Source organism: Mustela nivalis (genome assembly GCF_964662115.1).
Source record: "Mustela nivalis genome assembly, chromosome: 1".
Classification (NCBI taxonomy): Eukaryota; Metazoa; Chordata; class Mammalia; order Carnivora; family Mustelidae; genus Mustela; species Mustela nivalis.
The window spans coordinates 59271801-59294501 of record NC_139020.1 but is presented as its reverse complement, the minus strand read 5'-3'; the positions used below and the strand labels follow the sequence as shown (position 1 = coordinate 59294501).

Genomic DNA, 22701 nt, shown 5'->3' with positions numbered 1-22701 from the left:
TGCTCAACAAAGAACTCCAACTCTTGGCCTTTTTCCTTTTGCTTTCAGACTGTTAGCCTGTGACTGACATTTTCTCTGTTAATTGTGAGGTTTGTAACTGATGACAAGCTTACACCTCCTGTCCTAGCTCTGATCTTTATCATAATTTGTATTCCTGGAGTTCTTTATTAAGCAAATAAATATAAGCTATTAACTTGAAACCTGTTTTATCATGGTTATCAGTATAGCTTTCTAATTGTGAAGTAAAAGAACCAAGTATTTTGGAAGACTGTTCCTTTCATTATGCTTAAAATTTTCTTCTGACACTTTAAAGTTTATTTTCCTAGATGTCTTTGTCCCCATCCAGAGATACTTAATTACCACTTTTTCTTGTATTTTAAAAATTCGATATGATTATTACTTCTAGATGTCACTTGTCAGAGTGAACCGTTACGGTCCTCGGGGAGGAGGAAGGAAAGTGCTGAAGGTGAAGAAGAAGAAAGCGTCTGTGAAGCAAGAATGGGATGTAAGTCTAGATGGGTTAATAAACCTGTAAGATTGCTCTGGGGGAATAGATGTGATGACATGGCCCTGGTCACTCGAGACAGTGCTCTGAACGTGATAGGGTGGAATGGATTTCTGGGCGAGTCATATCCCAGGTCTTGGAAGGACACAAGTCAAGGTCATACATAACCTATACCTCTTTTGTAGAGGGAATCTTAAGAAGGTGGGGAATATGTTTTTAAGAAGTCCCACTTTTTAAACGTTGAGAACTTACTGCTTTAAGGCAACTGGAGCTACTCTGTGAAATCTGAATTTTAAGATTTGCCCATAGCAACCAGTGATATCATACTCATATGAGTGGCATTTTGGGTTGAGAAAGCGGGTGGTTCTTGCTCTCTTACTCCTTGAATTGTTTGTTTTTTACCTCCAGAAGCTGGTCAGTTTCAGTACAAAGGTTTTCTTAAGATACAGGACAGGACAAGTCTCAAGTACCTGGGACATATGACTCCCAGCTCCCACTCTGATTACTGTTCAGTATTATCAAGGGCATCTTTATTTTTCACAGCATGGTACTTTAGTTTGAACTGTGACACTTCAGGTGCCTTTTCTTTCTGTTGTGGAAAGCAGCTAGTCAGGGACTACTTGGGATCTCAGGGATTCTTTTGGACTTGGAAACTTCTGGGAAAACTGACAGCTTTTTTGAAGGGGCTCAGGGGGACTTACTTATGTTTATATTGCTTTGTTGTCCTCTGATTGGCTATAAAATATTATATGGGTGTGATTCTAAAACAATGAAACTGATTAAAAGGAAAATAATGCATTTGATAACTTAGAAGTTATCCACTTCAGAGTGGTTACTGTGGGAGTTTAGTATTTATTCTGATTTGCTGCTATTGCTCAAAACATAATTGAAACCCACCATTTGAAATTGCATTTTCCTCATTTGCTTTTCATTATCGCCAGTGCTGGAAAAGTCTGTTTTTTGTAGACAAACTTGGAAGTAGTTTTAAGTCATTTGGAGTAAATGGTAAATGAAGGAGGAGAGATCAAACTGGATAATACTGTTTTGATAAAAATAGTGAGATGGTTTTTGAAATAGCATGTAAATTATATTTAAAGGCGATTTCAGAAGAAAATCATTTTAAGCAGTAGTACTATTAATGACATTATATTTCTCCCATGAGAACTAAGTCCAGGCATATCCCCAATATGCTTGAATTTTATTTTGATTATTAAAAATCTCAAGATCTTATGGTTATATCTTGTGCTTTTCTAAATTAATATGAAAGGAGTAACAGTTTTAGTATAGAAAACTCTTGAGCTAAATATAAACTATGGCCAAAAAGTTAAGTCTTTGAATATATCAGAAGCTATTTCACCAGATCCAATTCTCTTATATCTGTTGGATGTAGAACTAACTTGTTTTATTTCCAGCTTTACCGAATCTCTGTAACAAAATGACTGAAGTCACTTTTGAGAGGCCAAATTGTAGGGCAGTTACTTCAAGCTGTGTAGGCTGTGCATTACACAATCCCAGTGGTAGCTCCTGGAGTTGTGGGGTGTGGTAGACCTGCCCTATTGGTTTAGTGCCTTTTTACATAAGTGACTGTTCTCACATTTTATGAAATTATACAGTGCCCTCAAACTTTATCTCTTATTATGTATGATACATTCTATGCTCAAGCTGTTTGCATGCACACAAATTTAACCTCTCTATAGTGATCACAGTTTATCTTTTAGGAATCTTTAGAGGTACCTCATTCCTTGGAATGCAGTTTGAAAACTAGTTTAAACTTACTCATTTTGGATTACATAACTACCCTGTTTTATTCATTGTTTTAATATAATATATACTTGCTTGGTAAATTTAGTGCTTATTTTCTGTAAGATACCTAAAAATAGCCTGTTATGTTTTAATAAGATAACTAAAAAGAATCCATATTAATATTTAAATTGAGAATACTGGTTCCTGGACAGGAAGTCGTTTTCATCCCAGGACTTTTGAATCTGTTTCAACCTTTAAAATCTAGGATGTACTCATACCTAACCACATATAAATGAACAATGTAAGTTCATAGGTGTGACATAACTCTCTAAAGAATGGGAACAAATATGGTAAGAATTTTGAATAATAAAACTAACATTTTATTTTAATTTAAATAAACATATTTGTTTTATATATTATGTAAAAATAGAAATATTTCATTTCAATTTTAAATAGCAATATTATCTTGCTAGAATGTGATGATCAGACAAATCCCTTAACTCTTCAAAGAAAGGTTTCTTGGAGGTTAGCATGCTTAGTTAAGTCCATAATCTTTTATTATTTATTTATTTATTTATTTAAAGATTTTATTTATTTATTTGACACAGAGAGAGAGATCACAAGTAGGCAGAAAGTCAGGCAGAGAGAGAGAGAGAGAAGCAGGGTCCCTGCTGAGCAGAGAGCCTGATGCGGGGCTCGATCCCAGGACACTGAGATCATGTCCTGAGCTGACGGCAGTGGCTCAATCCACTGAGCCTCCCAGGCGCCCCAAGTCCATAATCTTTTAACTGAGGCCCATTTGGCATGAGGGAGAAGAAAGGTACACCAGGCTTAAACTAATAAAAAAAGGCCTTTGAGGGATCTCTGGCTGGCTGAGTCAGTAGACCATGTAACTCTTGATCTCAGAGTCATGAGTTTGAGCCACATGTTGGTATAGAGATTACTTAAAAAAAAAAAAAAACTTTAAAAAGTTTTAAAAAGAAGGCTTCTAACAAAAAAGGAAATTGAATGTAAAATAAATTAAAATTGATTTTAAATGTTTTTTAACCTAGTTTAAAGAAAACTTTTCCTGTAAGAAAATTACCCAAAGTGAACAAACACTGAAATCCTATTTTTAAATAATCCAGTATATACTAATATTTTGTAAAAAAAAAAAATTTTTTTTTTTTTTTTAAAGAAAGTTCTTTTTTTTTTTATCGCAGAATACTGTGAATGATCTAACAGTTCATCGGGCAACTCCTGAAGATCTGGTAAGTTTAATATCAAAAGTTAAGATTTGTTCAATGTTTGGGGCGCCTGGGTGGCTCAGTGGGTTGAGCCGCTGCCTTCGGCTCAGGTCATGATCTCAGGGTCCTGGGATCGAGTCCCGCATCGGGCTCTCTGCTCAGCAGGGAGCCTGCTTCCTCCTCTCTCTCTCTCTGCCTGCCTCTCTGCCTACTTGTGATCTCTCTCTGTCAAATAAATAAATAAAATCTTTAAAAAAAAAAAAAAAGATTTGTTCAATGTTTTATTTGATACTTAGTTTCTGACTTCAGAATAGAAATCAGAGGTACTTCCTGAAAGTTGTTTAGTTATATTTAATCTTGCTTATGTCTATATGAAATTGAAAAGCTTATCATCTGGACTTCCTGATGTTATGTAGGAATGTCACTTAGCATATATTAAAATTTTATTAGATAGGTTTGGTTTCAAATCACTGTTCAAATCTCTCTGGTCCAGTATTGCCCTGTAGATATCTCTTGTCTTCTATCTGTACATATCTCTAGCCTTATTTACTATTACTTCTCTATGCAAGCATACCAGTCTAGTGAATGTGCTAATTTATTCCTTGAATATTGCATGCATATTTCCACATTTGATCCTCAATTAAATGATTTTTTTTTTAGTTGGAACAGTTTCTCTACCTTCTCTAACTTCTTGACTACCTATCCAAATCTCAATTTGCTTCCTTATCCTAGTTCAAGTATTACTTTTGAAAAAGGTTTCTGCTGTAGATAAAAAAAAAAAAAACAGCTTTATTGAAATACAATTCACATACCATAAAATCCACCCTTTTAATGTGTATGATCCATTGGTTTTCAATATATTCATATTCATATTTTCTGATTTAGAACATTTTCATCACTCCCTGAAAGAAACCCTGTATCCTTTTTTTTTTTTTTTTAAAGATTTTATTTATTTATTTGACAGACCGCACAAGTAGGCAGAGAGGCAGGCAGAGAGAGAGAGAGAAAAGAGGAAGCAGGCTCCCTGCTGAGCAGAGAGCCTGGTGTGGGGGAATCCCTGGACCCTGGGATCATGACCTGAACTGAAGGCAGAGGCTTTGACCCACTGAGCCACCCAGGAGCCCCTTTTTAAGTTATTTAAAAAAAATTTTTATTTAGGGACGCCTGGGTGGCTCAGTGGGTTAAAGCAGCTGCCTTCAGCTCAGGTCATGATCCCAGCGTCCTGGGATCGGGTCCCACATCGGGCTCCTTGCTTGGCAGGGAGCCTGCTTCTCCCTCTGCCTCTGCCTGCCACTCTGTCTGCCTGTGCTCACTCTCCCTCCTCCCTCTCTGACAAATAAATAAATAAAATCTTAAAAAAAAAAAAGATTTTATTTATGTATTTTTTAAGAGAAAGAGGGGCAGAGAAAGAGAGACAGCATGAACAAAAGCAGTGGGAGGGGCAGAGGGAGAGGGAGAAGCAGACTCCATGCTGAGCAGGCAGTGTGATGTGGGACTTGATCCCAGGACTCGGATCATGATCTGAGCTGAAGGCGGACACTTAACCAACTGAGCCACCCAGGCGCTCATATTCTGGTCATTTCATGTAAATGGAAGACAATGTGTGTCCTTTAGTGTCTAACAGAATGTCTTCAAGGCTTGTCCATGTTGTAGCATGTGTCATTACTTCATCCCTATTATTGCTGATACTGTTACATTGTATGGATATACCGATCTAGATATTTGGATTGTTTTCACATTTTGACTATTATGAATAAGTGTGCTCCAAATGTTGGTGTACAAGTTTTGTGTGAACATATGTTCTCAGTTCTCTTGTTGTATACCTGGGAGTAGAATTGCTGGATCATATGGTATCTCTGCAGTTAGCTTTCTGAAGAGCTGCTGAACTGTTTTTCAAAGTGGCTGCACTATTTACATTCTTACCAGCAGGCATTAGGGTTCCAATTTTTCCATATCCATTGCCAACACATTTTATTCTGGTTTTAGTTCTCCTAAATGGGTGTAAAGTGGAATCTCATTTTGTTTTTGATTTGCCCTAGGGACTAATGATGTTAAACATCCTTTTGTGTACTTATTGGCCATTTGTATTATCTTCTTTGGAGAAATGTCTATGCAGATTCCTTAGCCAGTTTAGAATTGGATTACTTGTGTTTTTATTGTTAAGTTGTAAGTGTTCTTCACACATTCTGGATCCAAGTTCCTTATCAGATACATGATGTGTAAGTATTATCCATTCTATTGGTTGTCTTTTCATTTTCTTGATGATATGTATTCTTTGAAACACCAAAATTTTTAATTTTGATAAACTCCAGTTTATCTGTTTTTTCTGTCTGTGCTTTTTGTTTCATCTAAGAAACCATTGTCTAACCCAAGATTCACAACAATTTCTCCTGTGTTTCTTTCTAAGAGTTTTACAGTTTTGGCACTTATGTTTAGGTCTTTGATCCATTTTGAATTAATTTTTGTATATAATGAGATAAGGGTCCAACTTCATTCTTCTCTAAATGGATAGCCTGTTCTCCATGTACCATTTGTTAAAATGACTGTCCTTTCTCCATTGAATTACCTTGATACCCTTGCTAAAAATAAATTTTCTGTAAACATAAGGGTTTAGTTTGGACTGTCAGTTTTATTCCACTGATCTATATGTCTATCCTATGCCACACAACATTGTCTTGATTATTATAGTTTTGTACTAATTTTGAAGTTTTTTGAAGCTGCCCAACAATTGGTATCCCCTCTAAACTGTTCTCATATTTACTGTGTATATGAAGCATTGCGTATGTGCTGTCTAATGTATTTCATTTATCTTTATATGTACAGTTGGTGCATTATGTACATTAAACAACGTGGGGGTTAAGGGTGTCACCTCCTGCACAGTCAGAAATTTCTTATATAAGTTTTGATTACCCTGAAACTTAACTAATAGCCTACTGTTGACAGGAAGCCTTACCAATAACATAAGTAGCTGTTTAATATGTTTTGTATTTTATATATACATATAACATATAAAAAAGTAAGCTAGAGGAAAGAAAATGTTATTAAGATCATAAGGAAGAGAAATTACATTTATAGTACTATACTATATTTATTGAAAAAAGCTCATGTATATGTAGATTCAAGCAGTTCAAACCCATGTCATTAAAGGGTCAACTGTATGTGCTCAGTCTCCCGGGGCAGATTGTTAATGCTTTTGAGGGATAAGGGCTGTATCTTGTATATCTTTGTGGACCTAGAAATCTTAATGTTAGTAAATAGGATAATGATGTCCTACTGACTTAAAAATTTTTTTATGAAAAAAATGGAGATGAAAATATGAAGATCTTCCATGTACTATTATCCAGATGTAATAGTTATTAAAATTTTGCCATAGTTTCTTCATTTTTCATACCCTTTCCTTCCTTCACTATAGCATTTTGAAGCAAATCCCAGAGAACATGTCATTTTGTGCCAACATATTCTGTTTACATTTTTAAAGAATATAGGTATTTTTTCTATAACTACAATGCCATTATCACACCTAGCAAAAGTAACAATAATTATTTATTGTTTCCAAGTCCATATTCGTATCACCCCAGTTATCTCAAAAATAGCATCTTCATTTGTTTTTTGTGTTCAGGATCCTTACACAGTATTTGGTTGTTGGTCTCTTAATGGACTGATTTCTTATTTACATGGTGAAAACAAAGCAGTACATTTTATTCATTTTCATGGTTCTGAATACTAGAGTGCTTATAAAGCCAATATCTGTTCCTATTCCTTAGCCACTTCAGTGAACTCCTCTCCTGCAACTCTTAAGCTGTGGCTTGTATCTCTGCTTCAGGAATTCCATTTTTCTGGAGTTCTGCATTTCCAGTGACCCACTTCCAAATTGCAGCCATTGCAGGGCTATAAAAATACTACATTGTTAGTTTTTGGTAGTGACGTGAGTATTATGAAATGGGTGTGTCTTTGCCAAAGATGAGTCAGTGGACTTTGTGCCTTTTACGTTGTACTCTGTGTGTGTGTATAATTGTACAAGTATACATATATGTAACTGAAAAGTTTAACAGAACAATTCTTAACTTTCTTTTTTTTTTTAAAGGATTTTATTTATTTATTTGACAGAGATCGCAAGTTCACAGAGAGGCAGGCAGAGAGAAAGGAAGGGAAGCAGGCTCCCTGCTGAGTAGAGAACCCAATGTGGGGCTGCATCCCAGGACCCTGGGATCGTGACCCGAGCCGAAGGCAGAGGCTTTAACCCACTGAGCCACCCAGGCACCCAATTCTTAACTTTCTTATGTGTGATTTAGTCTTAATATTTTCTATTTTGTATTCTGTTTTATTTAAAAAAATGTTGATTTGACCCATTAATTGATTATACCACCTGTTAAATGAATTCTGGCCCGTAGTTTGGAAAATAACATTTTATTGGATAGTTCTGGCCAATGGAAGTAGAAATTAGTATTTTTTTCATTTTGTCTTTTTGCTAGGTCTCCTAGTTCTAGATATATTTTTTAAGAATCACGTTTGAAGATTTAGAAGACTGAAAATTTTGGTTGTGAATATGTATAAATACACACATGTTGGACCAGAAAAAAGTTTTTAAAAGTTGAATTAGATTAGGTGGTTCCACATCTGAATAGGCAACTTCTTTGTTCCTGAAGCATTCTTTTATATTTTTTTCTTTTGTACAGATACGTCGTCATGAAATACACAAATCAAAGAACAGAGCATTAGTACACTGGGAACTCCAAGAAAAAGCTTTGAAGAGAAAATGGAAGAAGCAGAAACCAGAAATTTCTAATCTTGAGAGAAGGAGATTGTCTATAATGAAGGAGGTAATGCTAAACTGCATTATCTTTAGAGTTAGAGAAGAAAATGATAAATAGGTTTCTCTCTTTCCTTTCAAATTTGATTCACATTGGAAGGACTTCAGTAAATAACTGTGTCCTTATATAATGATTTACACATGGACTCTGAAAAAAGCAGTGGAGTGATGATTAGTATCTAGTTTGGAGGTTTGAATTCCTGCATGGAAAGTTACTGTTTATGTGACTTGCCTGATTGTAATGTTATGAGATTTCAGCGGTATATGCTAACAAACTGACTAGTACATTCCTCGGCACATAATTAGTTCCTTATATACATATATAAACTGCTATAATTATTTTTCTCAGTTCACACACAGTGCTATTAGATTAATTACTTTGCAAAAAAAAAAAAATGTGTGCTTGTCCAACAAGTTAGTTAGTAAGCCACTTGTCCTTGGCTAAATCTTTTACAAAATGTAGGTATTTGGATAAGTAATCAGATGTGTAGGAATAAATAATATGGCAAATAAGAGGAAGCTACAGCAAAAAAACCTTTGATTTGGGATGAAATCATTGAAAAAGAAATATACTTTGTAGTGTTGCTTCTTGTTCATTGTTGAAGCTTATGGCACTTGGCTGTTCTGGGTGACCTTTCACTGTAGCTTTAAATTGCTCTGTCTTTCGAAGAATTCATTAGGCTTGTTAGTGAAAGGTAAAAGTTTCAGTCTTAATGTATCATCAGGAAGAATTCCATCTCCCAAATAAATGTTTATATGGACTTTAAAAACAGTAGATTGAGAGAATATGGTTCTTTACAGATAAGTATCCTTTGATAATCTTGGACAAAGTATGTGGTTCACAGTGACCAGGAGAAAAGGCAGCCCTTTTGAGGCGACTCTGGGCTTTTGTGTCTCATCTCTAGTGGCTCCTGCTCTTGTCCTGAACTGCTCATGTCCTGAAGGAGTAGATACGGTAGAAGGAGGGACTGAAGGAAGAGTGGTAGGAGAGGATGAGTGAAGTCTCTTATATGTCCCTCCAGTCCCATGCCTCAGGCCCTTGTGTCATGGTTCTCAACGCTGACTGCACATTAGATCAGTCAGTGTTGAGATTTTCCATGAAAAAAATCACAGTATCTGGACTCAGATATATCCGTATTCAGCTAATCTGATTTAGTGGACCTATAATGTGGCCCTGCTTAGGTATTTTGGACGCAGATATATCCATATTCAGCTAATCTGATTTAGTGGACCTATAATGTGGCCCTACTTAGGTATTTTTTTAGACAGTTGTTATGTAATTTTAATTCGTTGCCAGGGTTGAGAACCTCTGCAGTTAGTGAGATCAAGTATTTCCATCTAACAGTATATTTTGGAGATTATCCCATGTCAGTATTTAGAAATCTACCTTTTCTTTTTAATGGCCAGGTAATATATAGATGTACCACAATTTATTTATCCAGTACCTTATTTGTGAAAACTTAGGAAGTGTATTGGACTATAGTTTATTTATTTTTTTTTAAAGATTATTTATTTATTTGACAGACAGAGATCACAAATAGGCAGAGAGGCAGGCAGAAAGAGGAAGGGAAGCAGGCTCCCTGCTGAGCAGAGAGCCTGATGCGGGGCTCAATCCCAGGACCTGGGATCATGACCTGAGCCTAAGGCAGAGGCCTTAACCCACTGAGCCACCCAGGTGCCCCATGGACTATAGTTTAGACCTCTGGTTAAGAAGATACAGTGGTTTAAACAAAATAGAAATCTGTTTCTCTCTATGAAACAGTTCAGAAGTAACCAGTAGTTGGTAGGGTCTCTGTGGTCCTTTATTCCAGGGCTTCCATCACTGAGTAGAGAATGGCTGTTCCAGCTGCCTTTAGCTGTATTCTAGCTAGCATGAAAAGGGAAAGAGAATGCATGCTACTCCTTTAAATATCATCCAGAAATTCTGGCTTCTATCCCACTGTCCAGAAATTCATCATATGACGATTCTCACTTAGAATGACGGTTAGGAGATGTCGGTGTATACTTGGCTCAAACTTGGGAATTCTGTTAAAAGGAAAATGAAAAGACAGGAAATTGGTGGGTAAGTAGCAGGTCTGTCACCCACAGATTGTTACCTCATTTGTCACTGGAAATAATACAATGAATACCCTTGAATGTGGTTTTAAGTACATGTAAAACTATATTTGTAGAACAAAATTTTTTTAAAGATTTTATTTATTTATTTGTTTGAGAGAGAGGGAGAGAACAGAGGGAGAGTGAGAAGGAGAAGCATACTTCCCGCTGAGCAGAGAGCCCGATGTGGGGCTCGTCCCCAGGACCCTGAGATCATGACCTGAGCAGAAGGCAGGTGCTTAACCTGTTGAGCCACCTAGACACCCATGTAGGATAAATTCGTAAGAGTGGAACTGCTGAGTCAAAGATATGTGCATCTATTATTTCAGTGTTGCTAAATTTGTAGTGTCTCTGTTAAGGGATGTGATGGGACCAAATGAAGAAGCCTCCTTGGGCATACTCACCTAGGCAGTATCAACATGTATTAGAGCTACCAGTCCATCCCCCAGAAATGGACTCCTACCTAGATTAGCAAAGTTAAGAGAAAAGCTCTTTGGCTAGCATAATCATTCGCTGTATGATGCACTCATGTCTTGGGAATCAAGCAAATGAGGGTCCAAATTCGATCAGAGAAAGGGAAACTTCGATAAAGATTTTATAAATTTTAGAAGTCTAATAACTTCCCAGGTCTCTCTGTAATTTGCTATTTCTGTCTGGTTTTTATTATCAGAGAACAAAAGTGCTAGAATTAAAAGTTTTTGTTAGTATTTTTGAAGGGATCTTGGATGATCTTTTGTGAATCCAAAATGTGTACCACTATTCATAAGTTTGACTTTGTGCTCTATGAACCCATCTGGGGAAGTAATGTATACAGATGGGCTTGCAGAGATTGGTTTACTTATCAAGAGGATGGTTTGTTTTTTTTTTTTAAGTAAAGGTTTTTATTTATTTATTTGACAGAGAGAGAGAGTGCAAAAGTAGGTAGAGAGGCAGGCAGAGAGAGGGGAAGCAGGCACTCTGCTGCACAGAGATCCCAATGCGGGGCTCGATCCTGGGACTTTGAGACCACGACCTGAGCCGAAGGCAGAGGCTTAACTCACTGAGCCACCCAGGCTCCCTAAGAGGATGGGTGTTATCAGAGAGGAGTGATGAATAAATCTAGAGAGAGCAAAAGAAAGCCAGTACCCTGATCTGTGGCCTCTCAACCCATCTGCCCCAAGAAGGCTGGGCAGAGACTGGCAAAATGCAACAGTGTAATGTCTTTCCTGGAGACCTCATTATAAGTGATAATCAGGTCTTGGTATGATAAAATTATTCCTCTACTATCTGCTTTTTTCAATTATATCTCTTTATTTTGATGGAAGGTCAGTAATTTTTTTTTGATAGTAAACTCAAAACTGCCATTAGGAAATATTCTGTGTGTAATTTTTCTAGTTTAAGTGATAGATTATAATGCTCCATTTACTCTCTTGCCTAAGCTCTAATGGGGTGTACTTGCAAGATTGCTAACCAGGGATAGAAATTTGGTTCATGAGATAATATAATTTAAGTTGTAGCAATATTCCAAATATCTCTAGAATGGTACAGGTGTTCAGTGTGTCCACATTCTTACAACAGCCCTTTGGGGTAGGGGAAGGTGGCGATATCTTCATTTACATATTAGGAACCTAAGCTTAAAGAGGGTTGGATTTTGCTTAGTATCCCTTGGCTGGATCCTAGTCTTCTGGCTCTGAATGTGCTCTTTGCCTTATATCATTCCAAAACTTACTCTGTGGAAAGAACAAATTAAAGACTTGATTCTCACCAACTGAGCTATCCAATCTGATTGGCCACAGCAGGAGAAGAAAGGGAAAAAGTTGGAATGTGACTTTTGTTATTTCTCTCAATGTCTTAAAACAATAACTGAAATCATATTATATACTTGTTTCCATGGGCTAGAGAGATTCTGGTGAGAGGATTTTTTGCCAGAAGCTCCGCTTCATTGTTTTGAATCAGTGTTGGAAAGCAGGCAGTTTTGTTTTATGACTCCTCTCAGTTTAAGAATGCCACCTGGTGGTGGTGGGTAGACTTGACTTGCCTGTGCTCCTTGCTTATAATTAAGAAAGTTCCTGAGTTGAAAGTGCCTAATCAGAGGCGCTACTGTAATGGTATTTTTTGAGTTCTCATCCCTCTAGGATAAAAATCCACCTTGTTTGTAAATACAGAACTGTCACTTTTTTGTTTGATGCCCCAAAACTCATATCTTACCTTATAGTCTCTTAAGTTGTTGATCATGATCTATGAGTGGATTATGAAATCACTTTAAAGGTTGAAACCCTCTGAATATATGGCTCAGAGTTTTATACCTTTAATCAGTGTTTTTCAAACTGTGGATCACAACTTGTTAGTGGATTGCTTAATTTAGTGTGTTGTAGCTATTATTTTAAAAAATAGAATAGAAACTAAAAGAAAATATTAGAATGGTTCTCAAAAAGTAAGGTTAAGTAAGACTTTTATCTTGTTATGCATTTACATTTGCGTGTATATTAGGTCACACCAAGTAAGACCAAGTAAGAAATAATGTATTTCTTAACTTGGATTGTAGCCAAGCATCTGAAATCTAATTATTGTAATAGCGCCATCTCCTGGTATGTACAGATATTGCCATTGAAGGATTTTGGGAGGATGGTGGCTTACAGTTGTTTTTATTCTCTGAACCTTTGCATGGACTTTTCCTTTGTGATTTCATAGTATATATAGATTTTTTTCTGAATAATAATATTTATCATTAACACATGTCTAGATTCTTTCTGATCAATACCAGATGCAGGAGGTATTAGAAAAATCTGATCATTTGATGGCTGAAGCAAAAGATCTGTTTGTTGATTTTCCCCGTAGGCGCACAGGTAATGTATTTTGTTCAAACAAAAGCTTCTTTTTCTTATTAATCATAGCCTACAATGGCTGTTTGGAAGAACTTGAAAACTTTTTTCGGGCATCACATTATTTATAGTACAAGTAGTCTAGAGTGGATAGCATACAGGAGTTGTTAGGCATAGATTCAGTATAATTTGTTTGCTTTTCACTAAGAATATTCACTATTACAAATTATGGAGCTAAATAGAGGTAAGTCATCATTTACTAGTATATCTCATGGTGCAGTTTACAAGATTTTGTTATAAATATGACTTAGTTTCCAGTTTATTAATGTTCGGTTACCGTATAAAGTGTCTGTATTTGTATGTAACTTGAGTAAAGCTAAATTTTGAAGCCTAAAGCTACTTCAGTCTCTCTCTGACAGAGACTTTGCCTTTTGTCAGATATATAGCATTATTCACTTTAATTTGTGTATAATCCATTGTTTACTTTAATCCCTAAAAACAGATCATTAGTTTTTAGTTTAAAATCTGAATCCTGGCTTACCCATTTATTATTGTGACTTTGGGCCATTTGCCTCATGTCTCTGAGTTTCAATTTGCTGATCTATAAAATAATAATAGTAACAACCTCATCAGATTTTGTGAGGGTAAAGTGATTTAATATATGTAAAAGCATTTAGAAAAGTGCCTGGCATATAGTAAGTATTATATAAGTGTGAGCTGCTATTATTATCATTTAAGATTTTTATTTGATAATACAAACCTGTGGCAGTGTATAGTGCTTATAAAGTCAGTTTAATTAAATGAAGTAAAATCATCATGACTTCTTTTCCTTCTGCAGGGTTTCCAAATGTAACTATGGCTCCTGATTCCTCTCAGGGTCCTATTGTGGTAAATCAAGACCCTGACACGCAGGCCGTTCTTAGTGAATCCATCATGGAGCCTCAGGTAATATGCTGTCCTTATAGCCATCATGCTTATGTTGAAATTAAATTTATGCAGGCATAGAGGTAAACTTTTCAAAAGCTTAAATATCAACAAATACCAAGTTTGGTTGCTAGAATTGTTCTTCCTCAAGCATATTACACTTTGGGTGAGTTATATTTGTACCAAACAAGACAGGATTGGATAATAATAGCTAACCATTTATTGAGTACTTACTTATGATGTAGGTACTAGCATTACCTCCAGTTAGCAGGTGAAAAAACTGAGCTTCAGAAAAATTAAGTGCCTTGTCCAAGATCACATAGCATCAGAGATGGCATTTGCTCCGTCTGCCATTATAGAAACAGTGGGGAGTCTCTTAACTTCCACTTTAGAGTCAGGTGGATCTGTGTTTACATTCTGTTAGTACTAGCTGTTGGATCTTGGGTTGATTTCTTAAGGTATCTGAGATGACTCAGAGTATTTTTGGTTTTGTTGTTGTTGTTATTGTTAAATGGGAGTAGAATATACTTACTATGATTGTTGTGAGGATCAGCTGAGATAAGTTATGTGTCTATCATGATTCCAGATACTAGTTCTTCATTAAATGTTAATAGTCTCTTTTAATGGGTGTGTTTAGAAAACAGGTGTGTTTATTCCTGTTACCCAGGAAACTTGGAATTTATTGACCAGTTACATGGGAAAATTATATTATAGTAGTAAAATGTTAATTAAAATGTATCCCAACCTAACTGAAACTCTTAATTAATCAAAATGCTTAGAATTTTGAAATGGGAAACATTTTTTAAAGCTCATGAAGAATTTAATATTAAAATAAAACAAATTTTTAGGATTGACGAGGACTCAATACCTGTTTAGTGCAATTTCCTAGGTTATTTATATGTCCTATGAAAAAAGGAGAATCATCAGTTAGAGGGATGATCCTAGGGAGTTACAAGGTCCAGAATCATTAAAAACAAACAAACAAAAATCATTAATCAAAAAATCATTAATCAAAATCAAAATCATTAATCAAAAAATCAGAATCATTAAAAAAAAAACAAACAAAAAACAACTTAAGTCTACTGTTTTCTGCTTACAAAGGCAATTAAGTAGAATGTTACATGTTTTAAATAGCCAAAAGCCATTATGTTTTGGCACTTACTAAAAATGTTAGCTTTGAGGGGAATCCTCCTACATTACTGGTGGGAATGCAAGCTGGTGCAACCACGTTGAAAAATGTTGAGATTCCTCAAAAAGTTGAAAATAGAGCTACCCTATGACCCAGAAATAGCACTATTGGGTATTTACCCCAAAGATACGAATGTAGTGATCTGAAGGGGCATGTGCACCCCAGTGTTTATAGCTCAATACCCAAACTATGGAAAGTGCCTAGATGTTCATCAACAGATCAATGGATAAAGAAGATGTGGTATGGCATGGAATGGAATGGAATGGAATATTATGGGATATTATGCAGCCATCAAAAAACCTGAAAGCTTGCCATTTGCAGTGACCTGGATGGAACTACAGAGTATTATGCTAAGCGAGATTAAGTCAATCAGAGAGGTACAATTATATGACCTCACTGATTTGAGGAATTTGAGAAATAAAACAGAGGATCATAGAGAAAGGGAGGGAAAGATGAAACAAAACAAAACCAGTGAGGAAGACAAACCTTAAGAGACTCTTGGTCTCAGGAGACAAACTGAGGGTTGCTGGAGTGGAGAGGGGTGGGAGGGATGAGGTGGCTGGGTGATGGACCTTGGGGAGGGTATGTTCTGTGGTGAGTGCTGTGAATTGTGTAAGACTGAAGAATCACAGACCTGTACCCCTGAAACAAATAATGTATGTTAATAAAAAAAATGTTAGCTTTCAGATAATTATGGTCTCTGTTATGGGGAAGGGGAAATGGCAAGAGCTGGGGCTAGAGAGATAAGGAGGAGCTAGGTAATGAAGGGCTAAAGAACCAGAAAGTGAGAGGAGAGCCACCAAAGAATTTTAGGAAGAATAGAGTCATGATGAAATCCATTGTAGAGTGGAAGAAGGGTTTGGGAAGGACAAGACTGGTGAGAGGATCTGGTTAGAAGACTTAGGTTAGAATTTTAGTGAGAAGTGGTGAGGGCCTAACCTAAGCAATGGCAGTAAAAGAAGGTAGAGGGGAAGAGAGATGGGTTTGAAAGATTAAAAAAGGATAGAATTTACTGCATTTGGTAGCTGATTGGATGTGATGGATGAGAAAAAGGGGTAACTCCCAGTTTGCTGGTTTGAGCATCTCAGTAGATGGCAATACTCTCATGGTCTTAGGTAATATGTCAGGAATAAGGCTTCTGAAAGAGTGATAGGAGAGGCTTAGGAAGATGACTAGTTTTGGACACGTTAAATTTATGTGTGTAGGATGTCTACTAGCAATATCTTAGGCAGTTGAACATAATTGTCTAGGACTCCTGAGAAATCTGGGTGAAGAAAGAAATTCGAGAATTCACAGCATTTGAATTGTAATTGCAGCTTTGGAACTAGATACAATCTTTCAGAAAGGGAGTCAAAATGAGAAGATAAAAGGTCCAAAGGGAGGATCTTGAGTATTAAGAAAGGGCAGAAAGAAAAGAATCAATGAAGGAGATGGGAAGGAAGAGCCAAAAGAATAGAATAAAAACTAGGGAAATATGGTATCTTGGGAGTTAAAAGGAAGAATGTATCAAGAAGATCTTGAAAGAAAGAAAGGAATGGTCATTAATGTCCAATCAATTAGAGAAGAAAGGGAAGGCAGAGACTGAAAAATATCTATTTGATTTAGGAACAAATAAAAAAAAAAGATATTGACCTTGTAGACAGCAGTTTGAGTGGAATGGTAGGGCAGAAGCAAGGTTGTAGGGCATAGGTGGTTGAGAAGCCGTGTGGGGTGGGGGTGGAGGGGTGGGTAAGATTCTTTTAAGTTTGGGGGCGCCTGGGTGGCTCAGCGGGTTAAAGCCTCTGCCTTCAGCCCAGGTCATGATCCCAGGACCCTGGGATCGAGCCCCGCATCGGGCTCTCTGCTCAGTGCAGAGCCTGCTTCTCTCTCTCTCTGCCTGCCTCTCTGCCTACTTGTGTTCTCTGTCAAATAAATAAATAAAATCTTTAAAAAAAAAAAAAAGATTCTTTTAAGTTTGGTGGTGAAAGAGAAAAGATATGGTGAGAGAAAAGAGAAAAGATACTCACATTTAAATGCGGTTGAGCTAAAGCCAGTGCAGAGAGGTTGAAGTTGCCCGAGAGGGATGGGGCACTTGATGGAGTGGAAGGAGGTGAGAGGGTTTAGGTCCTAGAGCACTTGTGGAGATGTTAGCAGTAGAAGGAGGGACCTCTCTATTGTAATGACAAAAAGAAACAAAGGATGAGTGTACATATAACCAACTTGTATTTGTATTTTTATTGTTATGTTGAGAAAGGCTCTTAACGAAGTAGATGATGAAGGAGAAGGAACTGTTAACAGCCAGTCTGAAGAAAGTGGGAATGAGTTGGATAACTCTATAAACTCTCAGTCAAAAACTAACGTAGATCGGTAGGTATATATGGATAAATATTTACAGGGCTTCCCTTTTCTCCAAGGCCATTTCCTTTGTTTCCCAGCTTTATTGAGATATTATTAACATAATATTGTGTAAGTTTAAGGTATACAATGTGTTTATAATATTTCTACTTGTGGAACTTAATGATGTTTTCTTTGTGGCCTAATATATGATTAAATTTTTGTAAATGTTCCATTTGTGTGCTTGAGAAGAAGGTATATTCTATATTACCAGTGTATAAAGGTCTATATGTATATCCTTAAGATCTGCTTCATTGATGATGTTATTTACTTCTGTGTCTGTACTTACTTTTGTCACTATCTTATATTGAGAGTAGTGTATTAAAGTCTCTGTTAGTGTGTTTCTATTTTTCTTTGCATATGATGTTTAAGTATATTTAATTCTGTTTAAAGTTAAATACCTGATTGGTGTGTTTTTTGGAACATGGATATCCATAAGTATTGTATTTTCATTGTGAATTATGGCTTTTAGCATTGTAAAGTGTCCTTTGTCATATTCAATGCCTTTTGGCTTCAGTCCTATTTTGTTTGGTTATCAGGAATGAAACCTCTGCCTTCTTGTTTCTGATTGCCTAGTTCATCCTTGCTCATTCTTTTATTTTAGCTTTTCTGAATTTTTGTGTACTAGGTGTATCTTTTGTATTTAGCATAGAGTTGGGTCTTGCATTTTAGCCAGTTTAAAAGTCTTTTTTTTTTTTAAATTGGTGAAGTAAGCTTGTAATATTTATTGATATAGTAGATGTGTTCGATGTCAACTTATTTTATAGTACTATGTATATTATACTATAATTATAGTTTTCTTTATGTAATGTTTTTTGTGTTCTCTTAAAAATTTCTTTTGATATTTAGGAAGTTTGTAATTTTGTTCTGGCTGGTTGTCTTTATATCTGCCTTTTATAGAGCCCTTTAGTCCCCTATATTCTTCAACCTTTTGCTCAGGTGTGTTAGTTTTAAATGTCATGCTTTGACTTCCACCTATGACCTATGCAACAAATAATTTATTCTATATTCTCATTCTTTCTCTTTTTCTCTCAGTCCTTCTCTTCTTTTAGCTGCATTTTTTTTCTTTTTTTGCTTTGACAGGACATAAAACATTTACAGATTATTCTTCCTTATTGCCATTTTTTAAAAAGAGATTTTACTTATTTATTTGACAGAGATCACAAGTAGGCAGAGAGGCAGGCAGGGAGGAAGCAGGCTCCCTGCTGAGCAGAGAGCCCCACTCAGGGCTTGATTGCAGAATCATGGGATCATGACCTGAGCCGAAGGCAGAGGCTTTAACCCACTGAGCCACCAAAATATGGCAAATATTATTGCCATAAATATGGCAAAAATATTATTGCCATTTTTGTTTTAGTCTTGGATCTATAGTTAAATGTATTAAATGCTCATCATCAGTCCTTTTATGATGTTTTCCTAGTTAACTTTTGGTTGGATCACTCATTTAGACAAAGCTCATGGTGTAGGGTTTATGAGTTCTATTCTTTGAGTTCTTGAAAGCTTAAAAGTTTTCCTGTAGCTTTGATATTTGAAGGATAGCTTGGCTGGATATAAAATCTTTAATATTTTGTTTCCTTAATTTTTTTGAAAATGTTCCTCCATTCTTGGCTTACTTTGAATGTTGTTTTGACTGGTCTGATGCTAGAATAATTTTCTTGCCCTTATAAATAATTAGGCATTTTTATGTGTTGATGTCCTTTATATTTAAAATTTATTCTTTTATCTTTAAAATTTAAATATTGCTAAGCTGTGTTTTGAGTTTACCTTTTCAGGTCCGTTTTTCCAACACAGTTGGCTTTTTTGTAGATTTGGTTCTTTTTTCTTTTTTTTTTTTCTGGAAGTAAGTTTCCTTGGGTTATAGTTTCAGATATTAGTTTGATATCATTGTTTTTTTTCTTTTTTCTTTTTCAGAGACTCCTTTTACCTACATAAAAGTGATGTCTCTTGTTTTCTATTTCAAATACTTTCTCTCTAACCTTTTATTCTTTATTTTTTATTGTTGTTTTCCTGTAATCTTCAATCTTCCTTATTAAATGTTTATTTAATGATTATCCATTGGACACATTGTAATTTAATCTTTATTTTTGAGTTTTTCTTTTTCTTTATATTCTTTCCTGAGTTCGGTCAATTCTTATTTTGTTCCTGGTTTTTGTCTATCTCTGTTCTTAGTTTTAGAACTTATGATTCAAGATCTATATCTCCAAATGCTTGTTTAAATATACTGAATTCCATTTAAAGAGTTTTGTTACAATTTTCTTCTGTTCTTGGTAGGGGAAACATTTTTATTGGCTAGAATATTTCAATTAAATTTTCTATTATTTTGTCTTGTATGATGCAGACTGTTTTAGTTTGTACATTTTATGGACAGGGTTGTGAGTTTGGGGTAGGTCTCTCAATTATAGTGAAGTACAGTTATTTTCATGGGTGCTTTTTTTTTTTTTTTTTAAAGTATCAGCAGGTTAAAGTTGGTTTGTACTCCAATACTGTTCTTTTTTGTCTTGAACTGTTCTCCCTTGTTAAACATGTTAAGGTAATATACTTTTTTTGTTTGTGTCTTTAGCACTCAGCCTCCTAAGAACTCTTCTTTCTTCCTGTTGACATCAAGAAGTGGTGTCTTTCCAAGACCTACCACCTTGAGTTCTATGCACTTTTTAGTAGTATTTTGACTGCCCAGGTTTGGTGTGTGTGTGTGTGTGTGTGTGTGTGTCTGTGTGATATTCCTTTTTGAGTATTTGCTATTTAGAGTGGACTTCTTTCTGGAGGTGATTTTGTCACCAGTAGACTCTTCACTCTCTTCTTGGTTTGGTCATTTTCTTTTTCTTTTCCTTTTTTTTTTTTTTTTTTTTAAATGACCTGTTTAGTCATTTTCAGCTGCCCTCACACCCTGCTAGGGCTTCTGACAGGAGCTCAGGAAATATCTTTGCTGGAGTTTAGTGTGTAGTTTTCTACTTATAGGTAATTTGAAGTTAGTAGTATTATCTGTTTTCCAGTCATGTAGAAGGTATGGGTTATGAGCTATTTTTGCTCCTCTTGTTGCCCCGTCTCTTGGGTTTTAGAGGATGTATATAGAGTGATTCAAATTTAGCTGGTTGCTGTTTCCTTAAGGACAGTTGGAAACATGTATCATCTTTTAAGATGAGCTTCTTTCAGAACCTAAATATAACTAATCTTGTGCAATATTGCTTTTATTCTTTACATTTGAATCAAGTTACTGTTTTTTATTTGGTTGGGTTTTATCTCATTAGTTGTGTGAGTAGGTGGTTTCCAGTTTCGAGTACCTAATGTCTCAAAATGTTACTTGTTAACTATTAAACATGAGGTATCAGGAGATGCATTAGACTTGGGATCTGGAGACTAAGTGCCTTTTGATTTGAAAATTTCTATGAATACATGTTCTTGTGTGACCTAAAACAACAGAAATTTATTCTCTCACAATTCTGGAGGAATCTGAAATCGATTTCATTGGACCAAAATCAAGGGTTTGGGAGGGCTACCCTTCTTCCAGAGGTCCTAGAGGAGAATCTGTTCTTTGCCTTCTTTGCCCCTTCCAGGTTTTGATGACTGTTGGTCTTCCTTGGCTTGTGACAGCTGCATCATTCCAATTTCTGCCTCTGAGTTCATATCACCTTTCCCTCTGTGTGTATGTTCAAGTCTTCCTTTGCCTCTCTTTTATAAAAATATACATGATACCATTTAGGCCCCCCCCCCCCCAGGATAACCTCACATCCCAAGATTCTTAACTTAATCATATCAGCCTGTTTGCTGATTGTAGAATTTTGGGAGTCTGACTCTTCCTTCATTTTATCCTATCTCTGTTTCTTTCAGTCCAAGCTGCCGTATTTCTGCTGGTGTAACATTCTCAAAGGACCTTGTGTGTTTCCTTTGGATGGCATTAGACAAAGAGGCCCTCCAGAGATCGTCCCTGGATAATTCCATCTCTGTTGCTGTCTGCTGAGATCATTAAGGGGATCTGTGAGTCAGATGCCTAATCTCTTCAGATTAGCAAAACATTGTGTAGCCATACGCTTGTCCTTCTTTCCAGGGTGTGCTTTCCTAACAGTGTGGTATCTCCTAATTTGACCATCTTTTGCGTTCTGGGCAGGCTGAAAATTTCCCAGATCACCAAGTTCTGGTTCCTTTTGGCTAATAGTTCTTCCTGCAGTGTATCTCTTTCCTCCTACATTTCACTCTAAGCAGCAGTAAGAAAGCAGACTGTACCTTCAACACTTTGGTTGGAAATCTCCACATCTAAGTATCCAAGTTCATTGTTTACAAGTTCTGCTTTCCACACAACTTGGTTATGTTTTCTGGTACTTTATAATAAGGATTGTCTTTCTTCCAGTTTCCAATCATATGTTCCTCATTTCCTTGTGAGCCTTCACCAGAAGCTCCCTTAATGCTCATATTGCTACCAGTATTCCATTCATGATGATAGATTCTTTCTCTGCCGTGCTCCTCACTTCCTCCTGGGTCCACAGTGGAAGGGTCTGTAACATCCATATTTCTATGAATAGCCTGTGTAAGGCAACCTAGGATTTTTGTAATATTTACCTGAAAATTCTTCCATCCTCACCCATTCTCATTTCAGAGCTTTTTTTTGGTAAACATTTTTTGATATTTTGTTACACTAGCACCTTGTATCCAGGTGCCAGAGTCTACATTAGTTTTCTATGGCTGCTATAACAAATTACCATAAACTTGATGACTTAAAACAACAGAGATGTATTCTCTCACAGTTCTGGAGGCCAGAAATCTGAAATCAGTTTCACTAGGCTGAAATCAAGGTGTTGGAGGGCCACTCACATTCCCTCTGGGTACTCTAGGGGAAAATCCATTCCTTGTCTCTTCCAACTTCTTGTGGCTCTGGCCTTCCTTGGCCTTGAGTCAGTATAACTCCCGTCTCTGCCTCCATCATCACAGCACCCTCTATGTCTTTGTGTGTCAGAGTCTCCTTGTGTCTCTCCCTCTTATAAGGATGTACTTGATTGCATTTAGGGCCCATCCAGATAATCCAAGGTCATCTATCTCAATATCCT

General features: G+C 36.2%; 2 protein-coding genes across 7 annotated transcripts in view; one reads left to right on the top strand and one right to left on the bottom strand.

Moving 5' to 3' along the window:
* The window catches only part of SIDT1 (SID1 transmembrane family member 1), a 479838-nt gene that overhangs the window by 115242 nt on the left and 341895 nt on the right, over nucleotides 1–22701 (bottom strand). The gene's annotated exons all lie outside the window — the stretch shown is intronic.
* The window catches only part of SPICE1 (spindle and centriole associated protein 1), a 65152-nt gene that overhangs the window by 18876 nt on the left and 23575 nt on the right, over nucleotides 1–22701 (top strand). For 5 of the 6 annotated variants that reach the window (XM_082738384.1, XM_082738385.1, XM_082738387.1 and 2 more), the window contains 6 exons: nucleotides 407–505; nucleotides 3451–3498; nucleotides 8151–8294; nucleotides 13101–13203; nucleotides 14018–14124; nucleotides 17526–17638. In XM_082738384.1, coding sequence (XP_082594510.1) covers nucleotides 407–505; nucleotides 3451–3498; nucleotides 8151–8294; nucleotides 13101–13203; nucleotides 14018–14124; nucleotides 17526–17638 — 614 coding nt within the window. The remainder of the gene's footprint in view (nucleotides 1–406; nucleotides 506–3450; nucleotides 3499–8150; nucleotides 8295–13100; nucleotides 13204–14017; nucleotides 14125–17525; nucleotides 17639–22701) is intronic. The other variant, XM_082738386.1, reaches the window with a different exon arrangement.